General features: G+C 35.2%; 3 protein-coding genes across 9 annotated transcripts in view; 1 reads left to right on the top strand and 2 right to left on the bottom strand.

The window, feature by feature from the left end:
* LOC138709613 (serine/arginine repetitive matrix protein 2) overlaps positions 1-12,753 on the bottom strand; it is a 328,612-nt gene extending 315,859 nt beyond the window's left edge. For 5 of the 6 annotated variants that reach the window (XR_011334980.1, XR_011334978.1, XR_011334981.1 and 2 more), the window contains exon 1: positions 12,341-12,498. The gene's annotated coding sequence lies outside the window, so the exon portion shown is untranslated. Of the gene's footprint in view, positions 1-12,340; positions 12,499-12,621 lie in introns of those variants that run through there. The other variant, XR_011334979.1, reaches the window with a different exon arrangement.
* A 24-nt stretch (positions 12,754-12,777) lies between these two features.
* On the top strand, positions 12,778-18,153 carry RpS13 (ribosomal protein S13). The gene is made up of 4 exons (XM_069840517.1): positions 12,778-13,044; positions 13,258-13,385; positions 15,221-15,386; positions 17,964-18,153. Exons 1-4 carry the CDS (start codon positions 13,022-13,024, stop codon positions 18,100-18,102), a joined length of 456 nt encoding a protein of 151 aa, XP_069696618.1. The 5' UTR covers positions 12,778-13,021; the 3' UTR covers positions 18,103-18,153.
* A 2,698-nt stretch (positions 18,154-20,851) lies between these two features.
* LOC138709606 (uncharacterized protein DDB_G0284459-like) overlaps positions 20,852-25,815 on the bottom strand; it is a 68,413-nt gene continuing 63,449 nt past the window's right edge. For both annotated transcript variants that reach the window (XM_069840495.1, XM_069840497.1), the window contains exon 13: positions 20,852-21,486. In XM_069840495.1, coding sequence (XP_069696596.1) covers positions 21,340-21,486 — 147 coding nt within the window. In that variant the 3' untranslated portion in view covers positions 20,852-21,339. The remainder of the gene's footprint in view (positions 21,487-25,815) is intronic.

Below are 25,815 nucleotides of genomic sequence, written 5' to 3'. Positions count from 1 at the left end.
TGACTATCATAATGCAAAATAAAAAACTGTATTTTCATAGGAGAGTCTAATGTGTACGATGCCATATATGACATCACAAGACATTTAAACTCGTAACTATGTACAGGGACATCATTTTATTTTTACTTCAATTTTTATTGTACCTGAGATTTTGAATGTACTTCACTCCCACCCCTTCTACTAATGAAGTTCAACCGTCTTCCACACAGATCCAAGTCATAGTAGCCTTACCGTCACAGTACATTCCAAAAATATGTTCGCGTTTTCCAGAGACGAAAGAGCTTTCAATATTGGATCATTTTCGCACAGGTACTGTCGTCCATTTGCCTACGTCGCATTCCGGTTTTCCCCACCAGCTTCTATTCGCCTCTCGGTAAAGGCTAGTGGCTGGGCTGTCTTAGCTCTTTTCTGAGAACATTAATTTCTGTTAGGAATTGGACATATACGTAATATTATACCCATACAACTGTTTAAAATAACTTAAATAAAAGGGCCTCGTTAAGTAATTAACTGTCACTTGATTTCCCTCCTTTCTACGATCCTGCAACATAATCACTTGGACGGACAGTAGATAGAATGTCTGAGTAATTTTATCTTTTCGGATCGAGCAGAAGTGAAGATTGAATTTACAGTATGTAAGGTACTCTTTTACAGAGTAGGTACAGAATTATTTCAACACGAGTTAAGCCTACTAGTACGAAGGACGAAACTGGTAATTGGAATTACATACATTAATCTAAATGAACCGCCACCATTTTGAAAAATGTGTTTAAATATCCATATTATGATTATTTTTCAATTTAACTTCATTCTCTATAGTGTACGCTAATGTGCTATAGACACTCTAATATACACTGCATAATGAATACGTCCGCATGGACAGCTCAGTTCGTGAGTAAAAACACTCATTGTTAATACTGTGCTGTATTCTGATTAAACAAAAACCCAATGAAAATTATCAAACTCAAAAGCTTGATATTTCATAGTTTACGTAAAATGAACTACTTTTCTTCCCTCCTAAACCTAGTAAAGTGATCTGTTTGTATATTACGCCATCCAACTCCAGTCATGGAAGGGGTTAGCAACCGTTGATTCAAAGGTATAGGCAGGTTAATATCAGAAATGTTAGTAAAAATAAAATGATGTCCCTGTATGTATTATGTCGTTTTTGATGGTTTATGCATAAAGCTAGGACATTCGGAAAGTAATAGCACCAGAGTTACTGTTTCACACTAAATTTATTTAGGTTACTTTTGGCATTACATACTTCAAATATAGTCCTCTTCAATGTCAACAACTCGTTGGCAAATCCTTGGAAGATGACAGACCCCATCTGCACCATCATTTCTGGATCTCTCTCTCACTGATCGATCTAGAGCTCTTTGGATGTCAATTCTTCATTGAAAGTGAATGCTTCACTTCCAACCATGTTGCAATAGTTCAGTATGGTAGAACTTCTCTCCCAAAGGGTTCTTGTAATGTCCTAAAGCAGGCATTCTCAACCTGGTGCTCTTTTAATGACATTTGGTGCTCTCGTCACACGAGTAAAAATGTGCTCACAAGCATGAATGCTCCTGAGTTTTTTTTTTTTCAATTGAAACAAATATTGTTCCTATCCATCCATTATACTATTTTAGCGACCTAATAGGCCTTCCTGTATTTCAGTGTGGATTTAATCAGAAAAATCAAGATTAATGAAGAGAATAATATGGCTGCACATGAAGATCTCCAGTCCTCTTTAGTGCTGAAATATTTGTTTTAAAAGAAGAAATTCATAGCCTTTGGAGAGCAGAAGATACAAAAAGACTCCAAATAATGCAGAGTGTTCCTTTCAAATGTCTGGCTACATTAGGGACAACCAACCTATGCGAAAAAAACTTTCTCACTTATGAAATACCTCAAGAACAAATCACAATCACGATTAATTCACAAGTGCAGGATTGTTTCTCCTTGGACAACACAACATTGTGACAGTCAAATTCAAGGATATCATTACCGTGGCGAGTGTTTTAACATTTTATTTGTATATTTATTTATTTTGTTCATATAGTCCTATCCAACCTATTGATTTCATGGTGCTAGTATCACAAGTGGGTGGTGCTAACAATCTTCAAAACGTTGAGAACCCCTCCCCAAAAGCAATGAGTTGCATTTTTTCTTTTGCAACTTGGATTTTTATGAAGCACCTACTGAAAATTTTTAGGGCTGTATTACAAATTAGAAACAGTCACTGTATTTACAAAATATGGTTACTTCGAGATTTTCAATAGTGCAGATTTAGTGAACAATCACTGCTCTGTTATATACTACAATATTCCAACGATCACCATTAGGAGCACTGATTTACAGCACTGTTGCCATTACTTAGCCAATTCCCTAGTGTAAAAGAGTTATGGCAAAAATATCGTATATGAAATAGATATTGTCTTTGCAGGAGAGTAAGTATCAACATATCACTTAGTACTCACTTTATATTTTATTCGCTGTTTTCACTCAAAATGTAGCCAGTGTATTTCTTTGGTTTTAAATAGATTTGATTATATACAGATACACTTTGTGAATATATAATAAATAGGAACAGTTCGTCTATCTTACTGTACATGTATAGCCTATAATGAATGAAATGTAAATGTGAAGTTATTAAGTACCAGTAATAGTCTATATGAATATAGTTCGTAAAATTTAAATTGATATCACTTACATATTACATGAATTTATTAATTTCTATTGATAGTTGACATATTATTGAAGGTATGTCTTGTAAAAGAATTTTAACTCTAATTTTCAATGATGTTCTGGTCTAATGATTAAATTGAGAGACTATTACGCAGAAAGTTCCTGAATTGATTCCTGGTGATCTCAGGATCGAATTCACCTTAATCATAGGTAAGTAAAATTAATTATGTAATGTAAGAGTAATATAGACATAGGTTGAAAAGAAGAAAGAGGTAAAAAGGGATAAAATGCGGTAAAATAGGGTAGGAAATAAGGAAAGAGTGAGTATATGAAAATAAAAATTTTCACAAAAACCAATGTTTGATGATATGTAATTCCATCATAAGCATTGGACACTCCTATGAAATCACCTAAAAACTGTCGAAACTGATTTACCAATTGATCTCAAGGCCTGCAATATCTGTACTCAGGCCTATAATACACATGGGCCCAGGCTGCAAAATTTTGAGAAAATAAAAAAATAGGATTGAAAATAAATTTTTACGTGCAAAAAAAAAAAAAAAGTAGCAATGGTAGCAGTTAGTCATCCTTGTTTCACTTGTGATATTTTCCTACTTCGCATATTCCTGCTTTAGATAGTAATATATGTTAAATTGTTGTTACATGCCACTATTTTACAGTTTGACTGCTGTCTAAAGGCTCGTCTCCACTATTAAACATTTAACAACAACATGTTAAATGTTAAATTGTTTACCATTAACATCCCAACATGTTAATTGAACATGTTAATGCTAATTTCATTTAACACTTTGTCCACACTGTTAAACATGTCAAACTTAACTTTCTTTGCGTAGTCCACCATAAAGAGTCTATGAGATTTTAATATAAATAGTGTTTTATTTTCAAACCTTGGACAATGGACTCAGATGATGATATGACTTTTGTAATTGCCTCTATTGCTTGTTACAAGGCTTTGAAAAGGAAGAAAATGAGAATGTGGGTGCGGCAATATCTTAGTAAAAGACACTATGCAGGATACATTCTAAACGAGCTTAAAGTTGAATACAACATCGATTTGGATTCAAAAACTTGCTGAGAATGTCAGAACACAATTTTAATATAGTGCTGCAAAAATACTTCCTGTTACATTAAAGAAATACACAATTTAAGAGCAGCCATTTCATCTCAATTAAAAAACTTACAGCGCGATTATCATAGGACCTACGACATGATAGATGTTAAAGGAGCGGTTAATATCGTATAATTATTCTTTCCGCAGTTTTACGAACGTTAACATACATCGCCAAATACGTCCATTACTGACGTCAACATAGCATTAATGTTTAGCATACGATGAGAGTGCAAAAACTCTCTACTGTATTCTCGAGAACAATTAAATAATAATTCCAGTTCTCTAAAACAGTCGACCTTCTTAGTTTTGCCCGTGTATTCTTTTGCAGACACATCGCACAAACAAGGCCTTTCCATCACTGCATTAATTTTATTCTGATGTATTTTCTCTCGTCCACTCCATTATTTCGACCAACTTACAGCCAACACCAAGGACCAATGATAGTATAAAAATGATCAAGATACGCGCCACAAAATCGGAACTTATAGTTGTTGCTATGGATACTGTACGAACTTTGCCGAACTGTACCGACGCTGCACGAGCAAATGAATTGACTTGACATGTTTTCCATTTCTGCTGGAAAACACGCCAACATGTTAAAAGTGTTAAATTCAACATACTCAGTTAACATGTTAAGTCAATTGAGACTTGAAATGTCCTTATACATGTTAAATTCAACATGTTATATTTAGCATGTTGTTGTTAAATGTTTAACAGTGGAGATGCGCTTTAAGATTTGCATAAGTTACTTGGTGGGGAGTAAAATTTTTTTCAGGCCCACAGATGTAGCAGTACCAAAACACAGTGCTGCCTGTACTGTACTAGTTCTGACTTGTAGTGTCCTGCTTTGCCATGTGCTTCTGCTTTGAAACAACCTACTCCATATGGTGAAGAATTGGTAGAACGGAGAAAAATTTTCTCCAGCAACATGACTCGAACCCAGGTTTTACCCATTCTTCACCATACGGTAATGCAGAATTCCTGCACGGAAATATATGTACTTCGGTACATCATAGTAATAATTTACTGCATGCTTTTGCAACAGAGTGCAGTATTCCTTGTACTATGCGAGTGCTATATACAGTATCTCACTTTATGAATGTACATAAACACACAGGATACATTCATTGTTGGAATCTTAAATTTAAAATAAGAAATTGTTCTGGTTGAAACACAGACGTTAGGTCCTTTTTATAACGTCCACAATTTTAATGTCCATTTTATTATGTCCATTACACAAAAGTCCATAAATATATGTCCAATGGAGTATATGTCCACTTTATTTTAGTCCAACTGCACAAATTTTATGTCCATTACATGACTGTACAATACATTATGTCCATCTACAAATTTACTTCAATTCCTTACTCAATCTCTTCTGCCTATTCATCTTCATACAGCTTCAGATGATAACTAATAGCTTTGAGGTAAGTTCTGATGTGTCCTTCTTCGTTGTAGTGGTTGTAAATCTGAACAATCTCTTCTACTCGACTTAAATTTTGTAGGTACGATCTTTTAATAGGGTGTCGCACATTCAAATGCCTGCCAAGCAATTGGATTATTATAATTTCATTATTCCTTTGGTTTTTCTTGATAAATTCCATGAATTTCCAGACCAACGCGTGATGTGTGACGATGTGTTTCTGAAAGCGTTGTACCAGCCCTCTACTACATTAGTTGTTCGATGTTGTCCTACCAGAACCTGATTATAAGTGTTCCATATTTCAGGTGTGAATCTAGGTGGCATTGCTCTTCTTCCTCGAGCAGGTGTTCCTCGGATGTAAGTTCTTTCCATGTACAATGATAAATCCATTTCATCAGGCTCAATATTATTTATAAGAGTATAAAAAACAGTCTGAACATCTTCCAGAGGTAAAAAAGGAATTGACATGAAAGTGGACTTAAATAAGAGTAGACATAAGTCATGGACCCAAAAAAATGGACGCACATAAAATGTGGACATGAATGAAAGTGGATAAAAATATTAGAGCACATAAGTCATATGGACATCGTTTCAACATCTTGGACTTAACATCTTGGAAGCGTTCTGGTTATATGTTTTAAATTCATGATTTCATATTACATTAATCAACATAAGAAATGACTCAAAATACAGTGCATGGCTTAAGTTGCTACCTTCTATGCTTTGCTTAAGATTACTGAGTGGTATGTGATTTGCAAAGAAGTAGTATGTGATTTGCAAAGAAGCTGATCTAATTCTTAAAACTAAAATGGACACTTTCACCAGTACGACTGGTTACCTAAGTAAACATTTTCTGGGTAGCAACTTATGACACACTGTGCATTACATTTTATTCTCTGCAAAAGTTTCCTCTTTAATATAAAAATGTGACTGGATATAAAAAAGAAACATTGAATGATACTGACAGAACCGGTGCACTACTGGACTTTTCACACAGCATGCCTCATAATGCCATGACCAAAATGAACATACTGTATACTTTTTCTTTGATTGTGAATAAAGAATAAAACTTACAGGAAAAAAAAAAGTTTTAGTAAAAGCTGTTTCTTTTCTAAAGGCCTATCCAAAGATACCTTACAATACACAACCGAGATTACTAGTCAACAGTACAAAGAGTGGTTGGAACATCATGACACCAGTAAGGCATAATTTATGAGGCAAATAAGCCAGGAGATAATGGAGTAGGGTGACCAATTACTTTCTCCCTCCATTGCATACATCACTGATTAGTAACCAAATTTCACTGATCAGACATCAGATATACGATCTAGGTTCTAATTTGAAATTTCAAAGTTGACTCCAATTACCCCTACTTCCGGTTTGTTCCAGAAGACGAAAGTACCACCAATTGATTCTTCATATAATTTTCAGTTACGAATTTTATTTCGCGAACTCCCAGATTCATACTATTTTCGGAAGAAAAAAAAAAAAGGATGATATAGCTCAGGGGTCGTCAGCACAGAGCACGCTGGGGCTAGAGTATCTTACCCACGGAAAATGCAGTACACTAGGGTGCACTCCGTAGCTGCTAGCGGGTATGCTCTCTATCTCTCCCTGTTGCACGACGGTGCACACCGGACAGCACCGCATACCCTTTGCACATTTCAGCGAGTGCTGACGACCCTGATATAGATCCTTTGAAACACTGTGTATGTTCTTATGTGAAATAATATAAAAATATTTTTAACATATCTTCACATTTCATTTCAGATTACTTGATGAACTTTCTGAAGTTGTATGGACTATTATGCTATGCAGTCAGATAAACACATTTTTAATTTTGCAAAAAAAGATTTGTAGGTTCATTGACTGTCCAATGGGAAAAGGGATAACCACCATACAAGCAATAGCTGGGTCATCAACATCAAAAAGTGTCAAAAATCTAGGAATCTAGAAAATCATAAGTAATTTGACCACTTTAAAAGGGTCATTACTACACATTTTTTTCCCCAAGGTCTTTCCCAACTGTAAAGCAAATGTCAGGTTATCTATGACAAATTCTCGGTCTTACTTCATTTTTGGTCCACACCTGTGGAGTAACGGTTAGCGCGTCTAGCAGCGAAACCAGGTGGCCCGGGTTCGATTCCCAGTCGGGGCAAGTTACCTGGTTGAGGTTTTTTCCGGGATTTCCCTCAACCCAATATGAGCAAATGCTGGGTAACTTTCGGTGTTGGACCCCGGATTCATTTCACTGGCATTATCACCATCTCATTCAGACGCTAAATAACCTAAGCTGTTGATAAAGCGTCGTAAAATAACCTACTAAAAAAAATACTTCATTTTCCCAAAAAAAATTGTGTAACTCTCGACTTGTTTCAATCTTAAAGCTTCAATGCTAATGCAAGATCTATGAAATACTATAAATGAAATTTAAAAAACAAGAATCTATTCCCTCACATTGCAATATATATGGAAATGAAATAGCAGATGCTCTTGCAAAAAGAGATACAACAATAACAGAGAAACGAAGCCAGGCATTTTTTTTGCCATTCTATAAAACAAATACACAACAAATTTCATTTAATCCGGAAAAAAAAAAAAAATAGAAGACAAAATTAAGGCAAACATAGGAAATGAGATATTCTGACGAAATTCCACAAGCACCACGAAAATCTGCTGTTGCTTTGTTTAGACTGGTAACAGGCCTCGACTGTTTATCAAGCTATCTACACAGAAGCGTATTCAATACACCTTCCTGTATACTATGCAACACCAATGAAGAAATGAATATGGAGCATATTAAAATATGTGCAGCTGTAGAGAAAGAAGATACCTTGGTGCAAACGTATTGGAGTGTAAGAAGTTCATTGCCAAACATCTAGGCACTGCTTACACACATAGCATTCCATATGGTTTTCTAATATATTACTAGGGAACGGACTTTTAGGTGCTAAAAAATAGAGGTTTAGGACATTATAAACTCATATTTAGGACCATTAAGAGTTTGTGTAAAATAAGCAATTAATAACTTTAATTTTAGTAAATATTCCATTTCAGGTAGAATTTACGCACAAAGAACTGGGGCTCACAATGTGTGCTACTGAACTGAAGACTCAAATTCTATCAGTGAAAGAGACTGATTGCTGATTGGTCAGTTTCATTTCGCATAACGGGGTGCACTGACTGAAAACTAATATGTAAGCTCTCGTCTAACCTGAACAACCTACGACCCCTTTTATGCTAGGATGTACTTTTCCAAAAGAACTTTAGTTCCAGGAAATTAGGTAAAATCTTCTCCCCTCCCCTTATAAGATCAGTAGGCCAATGGAACAAACTTGCCAGACCACTGTTCGTCTGTAAGAGTTTTTTTTAGTACCAGTCTTTATTTTTATGAAAGTAAAATACTAAGAAGTTGCTTTTAGGCACAACTATAATTTTTTTTCAATAGATTTTATGGTTCATTTTAGGTCCTATACAATTATAATAGGAGGTATTCTGTGTACATGAAACATAGAGATATCTGAATAATATACTGTATGTCTAAGACATAGCAAGCAAAATAAGTACAGAACTAGAAATCCGTTTTCTACAGGGTTGGGCAGATAAAACCGGGCCCATCTCATGTCATATGATTTGGAAAATAAATTATGTAGGGTATTGTTTTCTTTTCTTTCTTTTTTCTTGAAAATGTAATTATGTTGGCTATACTGTATCTTCCGCGTGTTTTGTGTCATTGTTGTTGCGCCATTGTTGCTTATAACCTCTTCTGGTTGCTGTTTAAAAGTCAGACGTTCTAAACACATGTAAAGAGTTGTTTTTTAAATAAGCATAACTTATTCAATACCAGAGCGAATATTCATTGTGGAGGCGTACGTACAGACCAGCTCTATTAAGGAAACACAACAATTATTCAGAGACAAATATCCGCTTCGCTCAGTACCAGCGAAAAGCAGCATTCAAGATTTGGTGCGAAAATGGCGTATGACTGAATCCATCAAAAATGTAACAAGGAACAGAACTCCTTCTGTCCGGACTCCTCAACTTATGGTGCGAATTAATGAATTTATCACCCATGAGGAATTGACACGTGTATTCATGAACCTGTTAAAACGTGCACAGAAGTGTCTAGATGCAGATGGAGGGCACTTCCAAGATTTATTATGAAGGTAAATGCATTTTATTTTCATTCCATTTGAAGTTTGTTTCAAATCATTAGTACCTATCAATGTCATAACACGGGCCGGTTTTATCTGCCCAACCCTGTATGTATTACATTCAAGTATTTTTTTACTGGTTTGTATCTAATACTGTAAATTAGTGGTGTTCAATCTATGTTACACATACCGCCTGGACTATGTAATGTAATAATACCGACATATATTTTATTATACTTGTTCATAATTATTGCAGTTTACATATTTTCTTTTACAATATCAACTTTTGTTCTTCTTTGCTTTAATAACATTACTGTAATTCACTACTATTGTTATTACATTAATAACTAACTGTTTGTATAATGATAACCAATTATTTTGCATACAAATCAATCATAGTCTTGTAATTTCTTATACAATTGTAATGCAGTTTGGGGGTAACACAAAAATAAATATATTTTGCGAGTATGATAGCAAAAAATATTGAATATCACTGCTGTAAGTGATTTTAGTTCTTCATTCTGAATACAGCAATGGTTGCCTTCCCTGGCCATGCTGTCCTTTGTATCAGCATAACTTTTACCTTTTAATAAATTCTTCTCTATTAGCGTTTGTTCATTTGTAGAATACTGAGTTTATTGTACGTAGATTTGAAAAAAAGATAGGCCTTATAAAAAACTTGGTGGTTAAAAATTAGATTTTTTTTAATAAGTTCATACAGTTTTATATGTGTGTATAATATAACGAAAACTTCATAACTGTGAAATTTTAATGGAGAATTGTTTTATTTAACACTCCGATAGCCAATTGTGAAATAGACAATATATATTAAATTGGCATGTGTTTGAAGATTACATAAACTTTCATTCGATAAATTGTAACTTATACCCAAATTACCCTACTATACCCAAATTACCCCAGCCCACCCTATCAATTTATTGAGCTGCAATGTCCATGTCATACAGGCGAATTCACATTAGGAAGTTCTCAATACATCACAGAAATTACTCAAACTGTCCCATTATTCCTTCTTTAGACAGACATTACTGAGGGAGCATACGCTATATCATGTTCAGAAACACTGACTGTGTGCAATTCCACCAAAATGTCAAGGTAGAATTTTCTGCATTCAGCTTTTCTTTTATGAAGTAGGCCTATTCAATAATAAGACACTATGTAGATTCATGATTTTATACAATTCTTCAAAGTAGCCTAGTTTTTTCTTTCAAAATTATTTCTTAAACATGATAGATTATATTATGCAACACTTTCGAATCAAATTATAATTGAAGTACTACCAACATCCAAGGAATTTATTTTCTTAGCTTCCTTGGCTATACATTTGAAACACGTACGAGAATATTTTAATTGGGTATTTTGCGTCAGTGGAATTGGTGACAGCAAGATGTATTTTGGCAAGATGCAATCAAAGATTTGTCATTTGTACAAACTGTGAGGTTATTTAGCGTCAGTGGAATTGGTGACAGCAACATGTATTATGGCGAGATGCGATCAAAGATTTGTCATTTGTCTATACAAACTGTGAGACAACAATATAATCCTAGCTACATAATGATCACAAAATATAATATACTAACTATGGTAAGCCTATTTCACATTCAAACATTAGAAAGAATTTATTAAATAAAGCATATAGCGATTACTGTCTATCTTAAAATGGAACTAAATTCATAATTTCTCGCGTATCAAATAACCTCTTGTATGAATGATGGATAAAACAAACAGCAATGTAACAATGTAAGTGTATATGGAAAAATACTTGCTGTTAAGTTATAACAATCTTAATAATTAGGCCTACAGTATGAGATTGCTCCGGTTATATATAGACACGAAAACATAAACTTACATAAATATTTTCACAATTAAGTATTGCACTAAATCATACAGCAAGATATGATCGTCAAATGAGTACGGAATAGAAAATATGTTGTGTGAAAGTTCAATTAAGCCTATTTAATGAACATCCAGGTTATTTACATTTATAAACGATGCTAAATCAGCATGGGGTCTCCACCCTCTGTTATAAGAGTAGTCCACGTCTGTGGAGTAACGGTCAGCGCGTCTGGCTGCAAAACCCGGTGGCCCGGGTTCGAATCCCGGTCGAGACAAGTTACCTAGTTGAGGTTTTTTCCGGGGTTTTCCCTCAACCCAATACGAGCAAATGCCGGGTAACGTTCGGTGATGGACCCCAGACTCATTTCACCGGCATTATCATTCAGACGCTAAATAACCTAGATGTTGATACAGCGTCGTAAAATAACCCATAAAAATAAAAATTATAAGAGTAGGCCTATATAGCCTACTTCACAAAGTAATACGAACTGATAGCGACGTTTAAAGAAACAAATAATGAACGTCTGGTATCTCGTATATGAAAAATAGTATAACTGCAACATGCTGTTGATAGGCCTAATATTTCTTTCGCAATCACATAAAAATAAATAGAATATTTTCGAAACTAAATTAATGTAGCCAAATTTACAACTAATCTGTGGTATTATGTCACAAAATGTTCAAGCTGTCGTTGCATTCACTTCTTTTTTGTCAAATTCTCACGAAGCAGTTTCATTGCTAATCTCTTTGAAAATAACAGCCTGTAATTAGCCTATCATTATACATCAAAACAATCACAGAACACAAAATTACTCCGACATTTCGCTTAGTTCTGCCTAGGTTTGGGTCATAATCATGACTAATAACTAATTCTCAATTCATACTATAGTACTTCGAACTACACAACCAAATACCACCACAATCCACACGATTTACACATACAAATCAACATTATGATACTAAAAGATGTCTAAAATGACATCTGTCTTTACAAAGACTTTTCTTAACTAGATACATAAACGTATAACAAAATAAGGCTAACGGACATCTAGAAATGCCCTTGTAATTAGTCAAATATCACTTCAAAACACAAACTTTTACCTTCACTTTGCAACATATACGCGATTGTTTACGATTATACAAATACATCTACATAAACTAAATGACAAAACTATTATAAATTCAGAAAATATGACAGCCAAGCCGCCCTTGACTCTTTTTTAGTGGCAGCCATTTTTCTTCGCGTACCGCAAACGAACACGTTCATAACCCAAGAAAACGCAATGACTGTTTTGCAGCATTGAGAGTGAAATAAAGTAGTATGTTAAAGAAATTATGCTATGGATTGATCTTCAACTGCGTGATACACAATTTAAAATTACCCTTTCATATATTTAAATATATTTCATATATTGAGTAAACGAAAGATGTGCTTCATAATCTTATTTGAAGTTCTAATCACTGCAATCACCGCCACATACGTATCAATACGAAATGTTTATGAACGCATTCGGTAGTTGACCGAAAGAATGTACGCAATTTCCTGAATTATTGCCAACCCTATACAATTTTTTTCTTTTGAATAATACTGTATCTTCATAATATTATTTCTTTCTTGCGATATGGAACTCATATTACTCATCATCCATAATTATATTGCAATTTAATGTGTTAATTAAAGTTAACATTAGCTTGAAATCATGGACTCCTTGTCATGGTTGTAAAGTTGGTCTACGTGGTTGTTCCTCTTCTCGTGGAAAGCGTGCAAAGAAAGCAGCAAAGATGGGTCGAATGCATGCTCCTGGGTAATTACCGATTTATTATTGGTGAATTTCTATTTCTTGATATATATACAATACTATTTCAGATTATTATATTGTTTGCTTATGAGTATAATTTCCATGGTTTTTTTTTAGTTTGAAATATTGTTATACCTCTTGCCCATGTGGCGTCCATATTAGGCTACATGTGTTCAGAAGAAGGTAGCTTCAAAGTTAACATTTTCTTTTTTATTTCAGTAAGGGTATATCCCAATCTGCTCTGCCTTATCGACGAAGTGTACCGACGTGGCTGAAATTATCATCAGAAGATGTTAAGGAGCAGATATATAAGTTGGCGAAAAAAGGGCTGACACCATCCCAGATAGGTGAATATCACAAGTAATTTCTTTCGAAATGGGCTACTTAATGGGAAAACCAGTTATCCGCATGTGTTGCAAATTGTTGGGGACAGGGTACCATACAGTGGAAGTACAAATTGGTATTTTGTATTAATTTAATAGTTAATATTGAAAGCATTTTTTTACGTGGAGAGGTTGGTTTTGAGATGCTATATTATACTATTGCGTTTCACCGGGATATAAGTCTAACATTGTGGTCTTAAGTGCACATTGTTCACATCTTACGTAATTATTAACTTTCACAATTCTTTAGCAATTTCAGCCCTTATATACTAGCAGTCTTTAATCCATCTATTCCAGGCTACCCCTGTAACTTGACCAGTGACCCAGTTTTGTTGCTTCCAGTAACTTTGTTAGTGAAATGTCAAAGGAAAAATACATTTTCCATGGGCGAAGAAATTTTTGTGAAGAATATTGAAAGCCATTGGCTTTAAATGGAGAAAGTGTTAGTTCAAACGATAAATTCTTTTTGAGAAAGCAGGCATTACTGACTTGCTGGGAAGGTATTTATTGAAAGTGAAGACTTTTCGCGAACATTCATCCCGATAATAACTAAATTCATACTTTTATATTATTTCTTCTTTTGTAAAATTATTTGTTATAAACCACATTCACTGTTAATAATTCAGTGAACATGCTGACCTTTGAAATGATACAGTCAAATGAATTTTCTGCAATACTTTTTGTATGGATATTCCTTGATGAATCACACAAAAATTTGTTGTTCAAGATTACATTCCATTTTCATAACACGCACACACTGATTGCTTTCATAGTCCCGATTGGTACTGACACCAACCTACCTACCTAACTGAGATCTGTTAAATATGGTTGTGGGTTTGAATCTCTTTTGGGCTGATGACCTGTTTTGGTTTTCCTCCGAAATTTTCCCCGATTATAAGGTGAATGTCAAGTAACCACCGGTGAATCCTCATACTCATCTCGCTTAAAAATAATCTCACTAGTACCAAATCCAGCAAAGATGCTAGATAATGTCTTTAAATAATCATCATCATCGTCCTTGCAGGTATTAGGCCTAGTGGCATATGAAAATTTCTCCAAACAAAACAAAAATTATGGCGTTCCAAGATAAACAGGCAGTCTTTAAATAATCAAGGCCCATTCACAATGAAAATTAAACATAACCGTAACATAAACACAGAAGTTTGCGCCCAGGCTACCAAATGGGATCATTCACAATGATTCACATAAGCATTGACATAAACATTACTGTAAGACGTTAACATGAAAGTTTGCAAACTCCAAACTTTCATGCTTATGCTTACGTGATTTGCAAACAGAACACGATCGTGGAGCGCTGAAGTATACGACAGAATATGAGGAAATGGCGTCGTTGTTATGTTTCCATGGTTACCGAGTATGTTTGCTGTTATGTTTATGTTCCCATCGTGAATGATGGTATGACTTCTTGATTTTACTGTAACGTTAAGTTAACGCTTATGTTATGTTTAATTTTCATTGTAATTAAGAAAATAAAGCATCTACTACTTCAGCCGATAAAAACAGAATGTAGTACTCGGTTATTATCACGTTTTCTCAAGTCACAATAACTACGTTCTAACCCCTTTTTTATACCTTCGTCTAATTCGGTTTTTATATAATGAATTATTCTCCAATATGACTTACAAGAGATTTTAGTATAGTAAGTGCCATAAGAATAGATTTATCCCGGGGTAGTAGATTAATACTTCTATCTATGACAAGACTTATAACTTACTTAGCAATACGTAAATATTGTTTTTCTAACAAGTGTCAGCTAACACATGCCTTCGATTTCAAAGGTGTCATTCTTCGAGATTCACATGGAGTAGCGCAAGTGAGATTTGTATCTGGCAACAAAATCCTTCGCATTATGAAAGCCATGGGTTTGGCTCCAGACCTGCCGGAAGATTTGTACTATTTGATCAAGAAGGCAGTGGCCATTCGCAAGCATCTAGAAAGAAACAGGTAAATATGAAAATAATTTGCGGATTATGAAGTATAGGTTGTTGTTGTTTCAATGTCTTGCATCTAGCAATGAAGTCATTAGCATTTGTTCTCTCAAATACTTCTGGGCTACAGTGTCTTCTGCATATAGATGGCAGGATCATAACTGTTTTTAAAGTAGTGTAGGTTAAGATTTATTAATTCCAATATAATTCAGAAACCGAGACCTGAAGGTTTAGTGTAATGCCTACCTAGCCAGACTTAACAGACCTTCAAGTCTTGGGTAATACAGTTCCGACCATAGAACCTGTAAGTGGTTTTGAAATGTGAGAGACGGTAATCTCGAGACGATACAGTCTCTCAAACAAGACACTCGAAATATAAATGATTGTATCGTGTGGCACAAAAGCCTCGAAAAGTCAGATCTTAAGGTACGGTCACATGTCGCTACTTTTGCTGCGCAACTTTTGCAGCTGCAGCTGCAAAAGTTGCATGTCGTGTTCACACGTAAGCCAAAAGTAGCGTGTTGCGCAACCCGAGTGCTGCAAAAGTTGCAACTGGAGGTTGCGAGTCTTTTCACACACAAGGCGCTACTTTTGCAGCCACAGTCATGCTGCAGGTTTCCATCTGCGTATTGACTTCTCAATATACATTTTGTGGTTATGTTCGCATTATTAAGAAACTCATGCAAAAGCTTCCTTATCTATTATTTGCTTTTCTGTCCTAACTAGTTTTCAGAAATTTGCATTATTTTTACTGTAAACTTTTAAAAACGCCTATATACTTCAATGATAACCAACAGCATATTCACGTAATCAATGTTGGCAATCCTCCTGTTTGAAGCTACGCTACACAAAATTAAAAAAGTGAATTATATCGTCAGCAAATATGCTCAGACTGTGTTGTGCATTTAATAACTGTTACAAATAATTTATTTTCATCACATCTAACATTAAAATACATCCAAACAATAAAAGTATCATTGGCACATTTGGGTGGCAACACTGATCGCAACCGCAGCAAAAGTTTCAACAAAACCGATATCAAAAATGCTGCGGCTGCAACCCTGAGAACCCTGTTCACACGTTGCTACTTTTAAGCTGCGCACAGCATGGAAAAGTAGCGGGCAGCAGGTTCGGCAGCCGCTACTTTTCGGGTTGCACCGTTGTTCACACGTCGCAGTACGAGAGTTGCGCAGTTTTTTGTACTGCATTGCTGCAAAAGTAGCGACGTGTGACCGTACCTTTACAGAGCACAGTGACAATTCATTCCATTGTAACAGAAATAATTGTAATGTAATAAAAGACTTTGTTTTGCTGTTATAAATCAAAGTTATAGAGTGTGAAAACGAAATGGAATGAAAACAAAATACCTCCGTTAGAAGTTGTGAAGGCTGAATACACAAAAATAACGAAAATGTATCTTGTAAGTCACAATAAAAGGTCTCTATCCCTCTCCCTCTCTCTTTTTTCTCCCCCCCCCCCCCCCAGGTGTTCCCTGTTCCTATTCTCTTCCTTTGTACATTAACAAGCATTTGGAGGAAGTCATACTGATTCAATGTAGGTGTTTACAAAGGCAATTATGACTAGTAACCAATCTCAACATGGCCAAAACTTGAAATACTGTGCATGGAATAAGTCGCTATTCCACCACAGTTGGCTGTTACATTGTTTGAAACATACATAGAACTATTATTATGTGGATGTAAGTTATGTTACCTCAGTACTCATTTTCAGACAGTTGTTGTTTTCTAATGCCAGGCATTTGACAATAAAGTCATTTGACCTCTTGCACTCCAATATTTTTCAAAGATATTATCATGGCCAGCCACTGAAGCACAGATTTTGAGGTGTTCCGAATCCATTGCTTGGTTTGAGTTGCACAATGGGCAGTTAGGGGACTGATATATATCGATTCTATGCAGGTGTTTGGCCAAACAGTCATGGCCTGTTGCCAATCTAAATGCAGCTACAGACAATTTTCGCGGTAAATCAGGAATTAACTGTGGATTATGATGCAGAGAGTTCCATTTTTTTTCCCTTGAGATTGTGTTATCAAATTTTGTTTGTTTCAGACAGTTGACTTACGCTTATGTATGTAACAATTTTTGTCCATATTGATAGAAAATTTAATGAAGAAAAATTTATTCCTCTGATTTCCATAGCGTGGACGGTTTTCATGTAAATTTGATCAAGAAAATAAACACTAATTTGAACCTACTGCACAATGTGAGCAGATTGCAATGTCGAGCTACAGAGCAGCTCACCTACCAAGATGGACAGAGTTCGTTGACCTCTTACATCTGTATTATGAAAACATTGTGTTAGCGGTGATGTTGCTGGACTGCCGAAATGTCAAATTTAATTTTCTAGTTAACCGTGCATTTAATCACAAAACGTAATATAGGTTTTCTATTCATTTAAGTGTACCCTGCCGTCCCTTTCAATCTGGAAAGTTATTTCATTTCAGCCTTGTATAATACATCACCTTTCAAATTATTAGTTATAATTTGATGTCATAGCAGAATATTTTATTCCAGCTTGTTTTATGGTGTGAAATTCCTGCAGTAGAATTAATGTTTATTCTTTTGTATTCTAGGAAAGACAAAGACTCCAAATTCCGATTAATTTTGGTGGAATCCAGAATTCATAGGCTGGCTCGCTACTACAAGACAAAGAGTATTCTGCCACCAAACTGGAAGTACGAATCCAGTACGGCTTCAGCTCTTGTGGCTTAATAGCCTGTATTGTTTGTAATAAAATGTGAAATATATCATCTTACTCCTGTATATTGTTTTATTATTTATAATGACTAGGGAACGGATTTCTAGATGCTAAAAAAAAAAAGAGATGTAGGACTTTTAGAAATTTATATAAAATTAGCCATTAATAATTTTAATTTTAGCAAATACTTCATTTTATGTGGAATTTATATACAAAAAAACTTGTGCTAATACTGAAGACTCAAATTCTATCAGTGAAAGAGATTGATTGGGATTGATCCGGTTCATTTCGTATAACGGAAGTGCACAGATGTAAAAACTAATGTGTAAGCTCATGCCTAACCTGAACAACCTACCACCCCTTTGATGCTAGGATGGACTTTTCCAAACGAACTTCGGTTTCAGGGAATTAGGTAAAATCTTCTCTCCCCTTCTCAGGCCAATATGGACTGAACGTGTCAGACCAATGTGTGTGTGTGTAAGAGATTTTTTATAGCATTTTTGTAGTTTTTATGCATTTCTAATAATAATTTTTATTTTAAATATACGAAAAAAAAAAGCAGAAAGGCACTTTAGAGACTAACATAATTTTTAGGCATATGTAGAACTTTATGGTTCATTTAGGTCCTATAGGATTTTAATAGGATCCTGTGTATGTGAAACATAGAAATGTCTGAATAACGTACATTTAGGATGCAGCAAACAAAATAGGTATGGAACTAGAAATCCGTTCCCTAGTAATGACATTTAACCTTCCAATCCTCTATATAGCAGTTTCCAGATGACAGAAAACAAAAGATGCAAAACAAATTAATGAATGTATAAACAATTGAATGCTCTTTCATATTTAAGTATAAAAATATAGGGGTGCTATTTGAAATTTCAAAGTAGGGGTGGCTAGGAGATGGGAGGTGAAATCTAAAATACAATTACACCTGGTTTCAGACGCCTCTCCCCCTCAATATCTGAATTGACTTTTTTTTTTTTTTTTTTTTTTTTTTTTGTTTAAATTGAATTCAATTTAAATAACTAATTATTTAGACTGGGAAGTTTTGAAATGAAAGCCCTGTGTGGAGATATATATACGCGTGCACTTGTGGCTTTTAAGGAACCCGGAGGTTCATTGCCGCTCTCACATAGCCCGCCATTGGTCCCTATCCTGAGCAACTTTCTCTAGTTCAGTGGTTCATCATCGAGTGGCACTAGCTCTGTTTTCCGTCCCCAGTTTCAGGACCGCTATTCGAGCGAATGCAAAAGGTTTTTAAAAATAACCCATTAGATAAGAATGTAATAATAATAATGGCTTTATTTAACCTGGCAGAGTTAAGGCCTTCTCTTACACTCAACCAGGAGTACTTTGTTACAATATTTTACTTGTTTAAAAATGTAATATTACTACATTAACAAATTGTGGCAGTTCTACCTCTTTACCGGCAATAATAAATTTATCGGCTTTTATAATCAAAAGTCGCCCTCCATAGCGCAGTTGGCATAGCGTTGGCCTTCTATGCTCAAGGTTGCAGGTTCGATCCTGGCCGAGGTCGATGGCATTTAAGTGTGTTTAAATGCGACAGGCTCATGTCAGTAGATTTATTGGCATGTAAAAAAAAAACTCCTATGGGACAAAATTCTGGCACACCGGTGATGCTGATATAACCTCTACAGTTGCGAGCGTCGTTAAATACATCACGATTTTAAAAACATTTACAATCAAAACTGCAGAAAAATGGATATCGCAGATATAAGAATGAGCATACGGTTTTCTGTCTCTGTGGAATTGCTCTACACCACTTCTTTGGGTGGATAAAAGAAACTTTTCTTCCTTACAGATTATGTAATTGGATTTACACCAAGAACAAAACAATTAGGCTTATTACTACTTGCTCACATAAAAATAAAAATCACCCGAACACCACAAGAAATATCTTCTTAATTCCATAGCAGAACGAGTTCTACCTGCTCTGTCCACAGTATTAAGAGGAAAACTGGAGTCTTAGAACGATCGCCAAGCCAATGTTTCGCTTAGTTGCCGTGGCGACACTAGGGGGTTTAAAAGTCCCATTAGACCCTTGCTGAGTTATCACATTTTCTATTCTAAATGCTCTGGTCTGGATTTAATGTTCCTAATTATGTCAGGTGAAGAATACAATGCGTGCAGTTCTGTGTTGTATAACTTTCTCCATTCTCCTGTAACTTCATCCTTTCATATATAAAATGGCTCAGGGATGTTCCCTCTTCCCCCCCCCCTCCCACAAATTTGGAAGCCATGCACAATGATAGTGCAATAACATGTTTTGCGTCATTTTTTACGTATCATTGCAGCCAAAACATGTTAAATTCTATTCTCATAGTTCTCCATCGCATAAACAGCATTTGTAGGTATAATAAATAATGAAATCATGACTTTTCCATATTTCGAAATCAATATTTAAAGCATTATATTATTTCATAATATATGTAATAGCCTAGATCATATATGTAACAGATATGTCGGGGTTATAGGCTTTGAGGTTAACAACTTTTGTCAGGTTTACTACACTGCCATCTAGTTGTTACATAAGGAGTCACATCATAACACCCATTTGAATTGCATTAGCGACTATGCTGCCATCTCGTGTTCGTTTACGGCAGATAGGTGGCGATCCTGGCGGTTGTTCTATTCAAAATGCTGCCGATTTTAACATAGGGAGGAGTTATCTGTTACATATATGATCTAGGGTAATAGTTACTTGCTCTGGATACTCATAAAATAATACATGGAATCTGAAGTAGGTAATCAAATTATTTCACATTTATTTTAATCTGTACAATAGTTTACAGTTCTTATACTCAATTAATGAAGATCATAATTATATAATTTACAATTCTTATGCAACATACAAACCGTATTGCATCTTTAACATGAAATGAAGATCCTTCAGACTGAACTCTTCCTGCACTCATATAAGAAACAGAATATGGAAACTATAGAAATGACATTTCAAAATGTCTGTAAGAAAAATGAACCTGTTATGCCATATTATGGCCCACATTTTATCAATGAAATGGAAAAAACAAACCCAATAAGAAATATAAGTTTGTTTATATCAAAACAAAGAAAATTCGGAAGGGGGGTAAAAGTACAAAATTCAATAAACCAATTCTCACAACCTTTTCATATAGTCTGTACAAGTATCTGAATAATGTATATAACTTGTCTCAAATTATGTCTTGGTTTCACAGAAACATACTGGAGAGATGAGGTCAATGCACTCATTTGTGTGTAGAAGACACATCATCACTATCATCTTCATCAAGGTTCTTGTAGTCTCGTCTTACTTCTTGTTGTACTTGTTGCCACTTTGCTACTAGTGATGAAACACCTTTCTTCTTCAAAGCCAGGCCAGGAGCCAACTTGGGCTGCAATATAACAAAATATCCATTAATGTGAGGGCATGAGGGAGAAAGGAAAGAAATTTGTCAGTTGCATTCTTAGAAATTTGTTTGGTTCCTATATTGCGAACTTGATAGATCCCATACAGCAGGCATGTCAATTGATGCCCACAGGAACAAGCGCACGCTCTAGAGCCCAGGAGAGCACGAGCGCTTTACAGCGGAAAGGAAAGAGACAGACGAAAGATGTAGTATATGCCGCTTGGTCGAGCTATATACAGGGATGGCCAGCACTGATTCAATGGATAAAGGGAAGAGAACTTAATAAAACTGTATCCATATTAATTTTTAGATTTGCCTGAGAAGTATAAGTGCATTATAAGAATGTAAGTTTTAATTTTAATGCTCATTTTTTTACAAGTTTGATTTTTTTATTCAAAAGAAATATTTTCTCAACTTGTTTTATAGAAAAGTGAAATTTTCAGATATAGGCCTATTTATTTAGTAGCCTAACAGAATGTTTTCGTAAATCTAGTATACCGTAAATACGTATTACTGAAGATAGTGTACTGATAATTTTGAAAATATTCGCATGGAAATTGTTTGTAAGGAAATGAATTAACAAAGCAACTACTGTTACATCATAAGCAAAAGATACGTGCCCATGTGTTGTAAAAATGTCAGCTCTATAGCTTCAGCAGATTTCGAGAATAGTAATATGCGTTACAAGAGCGGTATGTTGAAGTTTTCATGTTCGAGGAAAAGTTTGACAAAGCGATTTAATTTCCGAGAATTGAAAGAAAACATACCCCTCGTGTATCATACATTATTTTGTGCGAAGATCGTTTATTACATACCTGAAAGGAGAATTTCTAATTAGTTGCAATGAAATCTCCATCTTGGTTTCTGTTCAATGACGGCAAATTTGGAAAACAAAAATATCTATCTTCAACATTGTTGCTTTAAAATGTTTTCTGTGTTTACTATACTCCAGCAGGCTGTGATATACATCTGTCTTTCCGCCCCCCCCCCCCCGAGTCTATAAATGCGAACTTAAAACAAACAGTAAGGTTATGTAATGATTTATTTTTCATTTTAATATTTTAACAATATTATTTATATAACATATTGCAGTAATAACATCGGCATCTGGAATCTTGTTGATTTTTTCACGGCTTCCTTAATGTTACTGTCACGAATGCAGTAACTTTAATGGAGTTGTAGAGTTTACTTAATTTTTGCAAATATTTAAAAACAATAATTAACAGTGCAATTTAGGTGAAATTGCAGTGGTAAGTTTCCAATTTATAATTATTACTATATTGAACGTCTCTAAAAATAATATGTTAAAAGCCTAAAGCAGTAAAATCAATATGTCACTTAAGCGGTAAGAAGAGGGAAATTGTTATGTGTGTTAGGTTGGGAATACTGAATGTGGAATTTTACACTTTCCGCAGATTGGTTTCGTACGGAAACCAAGCAAATACGCACGATCTTGCACAAAATAATTTAATATTCTGATGATTGAAAGTTGCTCACAAATATCACCTTAAAAGCATAATACGATAAGAATTTTGTTATGTAATATTAGTTACACTTAAAACAGATGCAGTACCTAGGTAACTTTGCTTTGTACTGTAATATTGTTTTGATTAGTTTATTGATTACTTTTGTAAGGCTAAAGATACCATCAATATAAATTCCAACTTATGTCATACTCAATCTCTTTCTTTGGAATATCACTTTCTTTATGAATGATGCGTTTCATCCACTTCATCATCATCATATCCCTCACGTATTAGACCCTACAGGATCTGTTGCGGTCTCATGCCAGCGCTTTCGTGGTCTTCCCAATTTCCTCTTTCCTCTTGGTACATAAGTAAGAATCTGTTTAGGCCATCTAGTGCGATCCATCCTTTCGACATGTTTTTTCCACTGAAGTCGATATTGTTGAACAAAATTAACTATAGGATCCATTTTGAGTTCCTGCAATATGTCCACATTTTTACGGTGTTCCAGCAAAGAGCATCCCGCTGTTCGTCTCATGAACCTCATTTCCTCTGTCGTCAGCCTTTGCTCATCAGCTTTTCTGATTGTCCATGCCTCGCTACCGTAAGTGAGGACCGGTCGAGCTAGTGTTTTATATACCTTTAGCCTTGTATGTTTCTGAACATGGGAGGATTTCATCCACTTAATACAGTATAATATTACACTACTATGGAATTTATGTGAATATTCCTTCTTAACTCCCTATTATGTTATTAAGATTTAAAACACAAGTGCAATATTAAGAAATCAGTGTTAGTAATTTTGTTTTACAGACAATATAGATAATATTGAACAGAAAGAAGCCATATAAAAATAACGGCATAAAATCTCACGTTCCGTTTGAAGTTTGTGCACCACTGTTTTCTTAATCCCACAGGTTGCTTATTCATATACACAACCCTTCCTCTTTCCATACTTAGCGCTTGCTGCCCGCGCACAACATCAAGTTCAGAAAAAATGTGCTTGCTTTGACATCACTGTCATACAGTCATGCTGCATGACTCAATAGAAGCTATTCAATCCACAGTATTGGCTTAGACTCCCAAAACAACTTAAATCATAGAAATGTGAACCATTAATACTGTATTCCTAATTGTTATGGAAGATAAAACTGTTGAAAAATTTAGATTTAACTATAGGTTATGTAATGAAACAGGAGAAATAAATATCAATATTTGTTTTGGGAATCATTGAGAATAACGTAAAGAAACATTAGGCTACCTTACAGCAAAAATGAACAAATCAGCTGTGACAATACAAAAACTATTTGATAATATGAGGTGTGATCATTAAATTCCGAGATTGTCTCTGTTGTATGCGAAGGGGTCACATGATTGACACGTGAGAGCAGCAGTGATGCTAGACGACCTTGAAGAGACGCGACACATAGTTTCAAAGCGCTATCTTCATTGAGACCTGTATTACACAAGGTTTTGTTAGCACATGCATCAGCGCATCTCTATTTTGTGTCAGGTGAAGTTTCATGGTAGCTCAGTCGGTAGAGCATTGGTGCGCTAAGCCAAAGGTCCCGGGATCGATACCTGGCCCCATAACAATTTTTCCCTTGACATTATTCAAGTCTGCTTCACAGGATACTTTACCTGAGAGCAGATTTGCATAATATATACGTTACTGTTGGTATGTTAACAGGAAATCACAATTTCAAATCACACAGTTTGTGTGCACTTGATGTGGGTGTCTGGCATCTTGTCAGCCCACTTGAGGTATGTGGATAAAAAGGGAAAAATTGAGACGATGTCGGGTGAAGTTCCTGGGTAGATCAGTCGGTAGAGTGCTGAAAATTTTCATTGAACTGAAAATTTATACATTATATAACATGGAGATGGCTCACTTTTCTCTAATGTTCTCTATAAAAAATCATGTTCAAAATGCTTTCCATTATGTTGCAAACAATACTCATAACGTTTGCGTAGGTTATGAAACATGTTTGCAAATGTAGGTTATTCCAAGTGCGAAAAAACTCTACGATTTTTCCTAGCAATTTCACAATTGGATTCGGTATGTACATCCACAAAGTTCGAACATTCAATGTACGGACATTGTACTGATACCGATTTTCAAAGCTGTTCGCCAAAGACTTCTTTTCGGAGACTGAAATTCCTGGGTCAGGAGCTTCCATGATTATCATTATTTGGCATAGTAAACAGGCCAACCTGTGCAGCCTTTTGAGTGAGGACGCTTCCTGTACAGCGAAACTTAACTTGTAACAAAACCACATTACTGAGCAGAGCTTTGTGAAACTTATCACGAAACTCATCTGCACATCCTAAAATATATCAACGGAAATAATCCTCTACAATAAATACTTATTCCTCAGTTGTGAGAACCATTTTAGCAAAGGAGCTGTATTGTTTGAAGAAGTGGATCATCAAGCATGAAGGATTATCAAGTTCTGAATGGAGAGATGTGCTAAAAATGACTGCGATGGTGGCACTAGTACGTTCTCTCCCTGGTCGCTCTACAGGCACAACCCACTGTAGGCACTCCAGTGAGTATGAAACTTTACCACATGTGCTTGGGAGTTGCCCACGGGGAGAAGTACTCAGAATAAAACGTCACAACATCATATGTTCTGTGATCGCAGATGCACTTCGATCCAAAAATCTAGACGTTCACGAGGAAGTTCATTGTATTGCTGATGGTGGAAGCAATCGTAGGATCGATATCATAGCTATAAATAAAAATAAACAGACAGCCGAAATAATTGATCCTACAATCAGATTTAAAATCTCAGCCACTCAACCATCTGAAGTGAACGAAGAGAAAAAGAAAATCTACAAGCCCACA

Source organism: Periplaneta americana, chromosome 11 (assembly GCF_040183065.1).
Source record: "Periplaneta americana isolate PAMFEO1 chromosome 11, P.americana_PAMFEO1_priV1, whole genome shotgun sequence".
Lineage (NCBI taxonomy): Eukaryota > Metazoa > Arthropoda > Insecta > Blattodea > Blattidae > Periplaneta > Periplaneta americana.
This window is presented reverse-complemented; position numbering and strand designations above follow the sequence as displayed.

Coding starts and splice junctions, on each gene's coding strand:
- RpS13 (XM_069840517.1), top strand. CDS start 13,022: ATGGGTCGAATGCATGCTCCTGG. Junction 13,045..13,257: donor GGTCGAATGCATGCTCCTGG/GTAATTACCGAT, acceptor TTTTTATTTCAG/TAAGGGTATATCCCAATCTG. Junction 15,387..17,963: donor AAGCATCTAGAAAGAAACAG/GTAAATATGAAA, acceptor TTTGTATTCTAG/GAAAGACAAAGACTCCAAAT.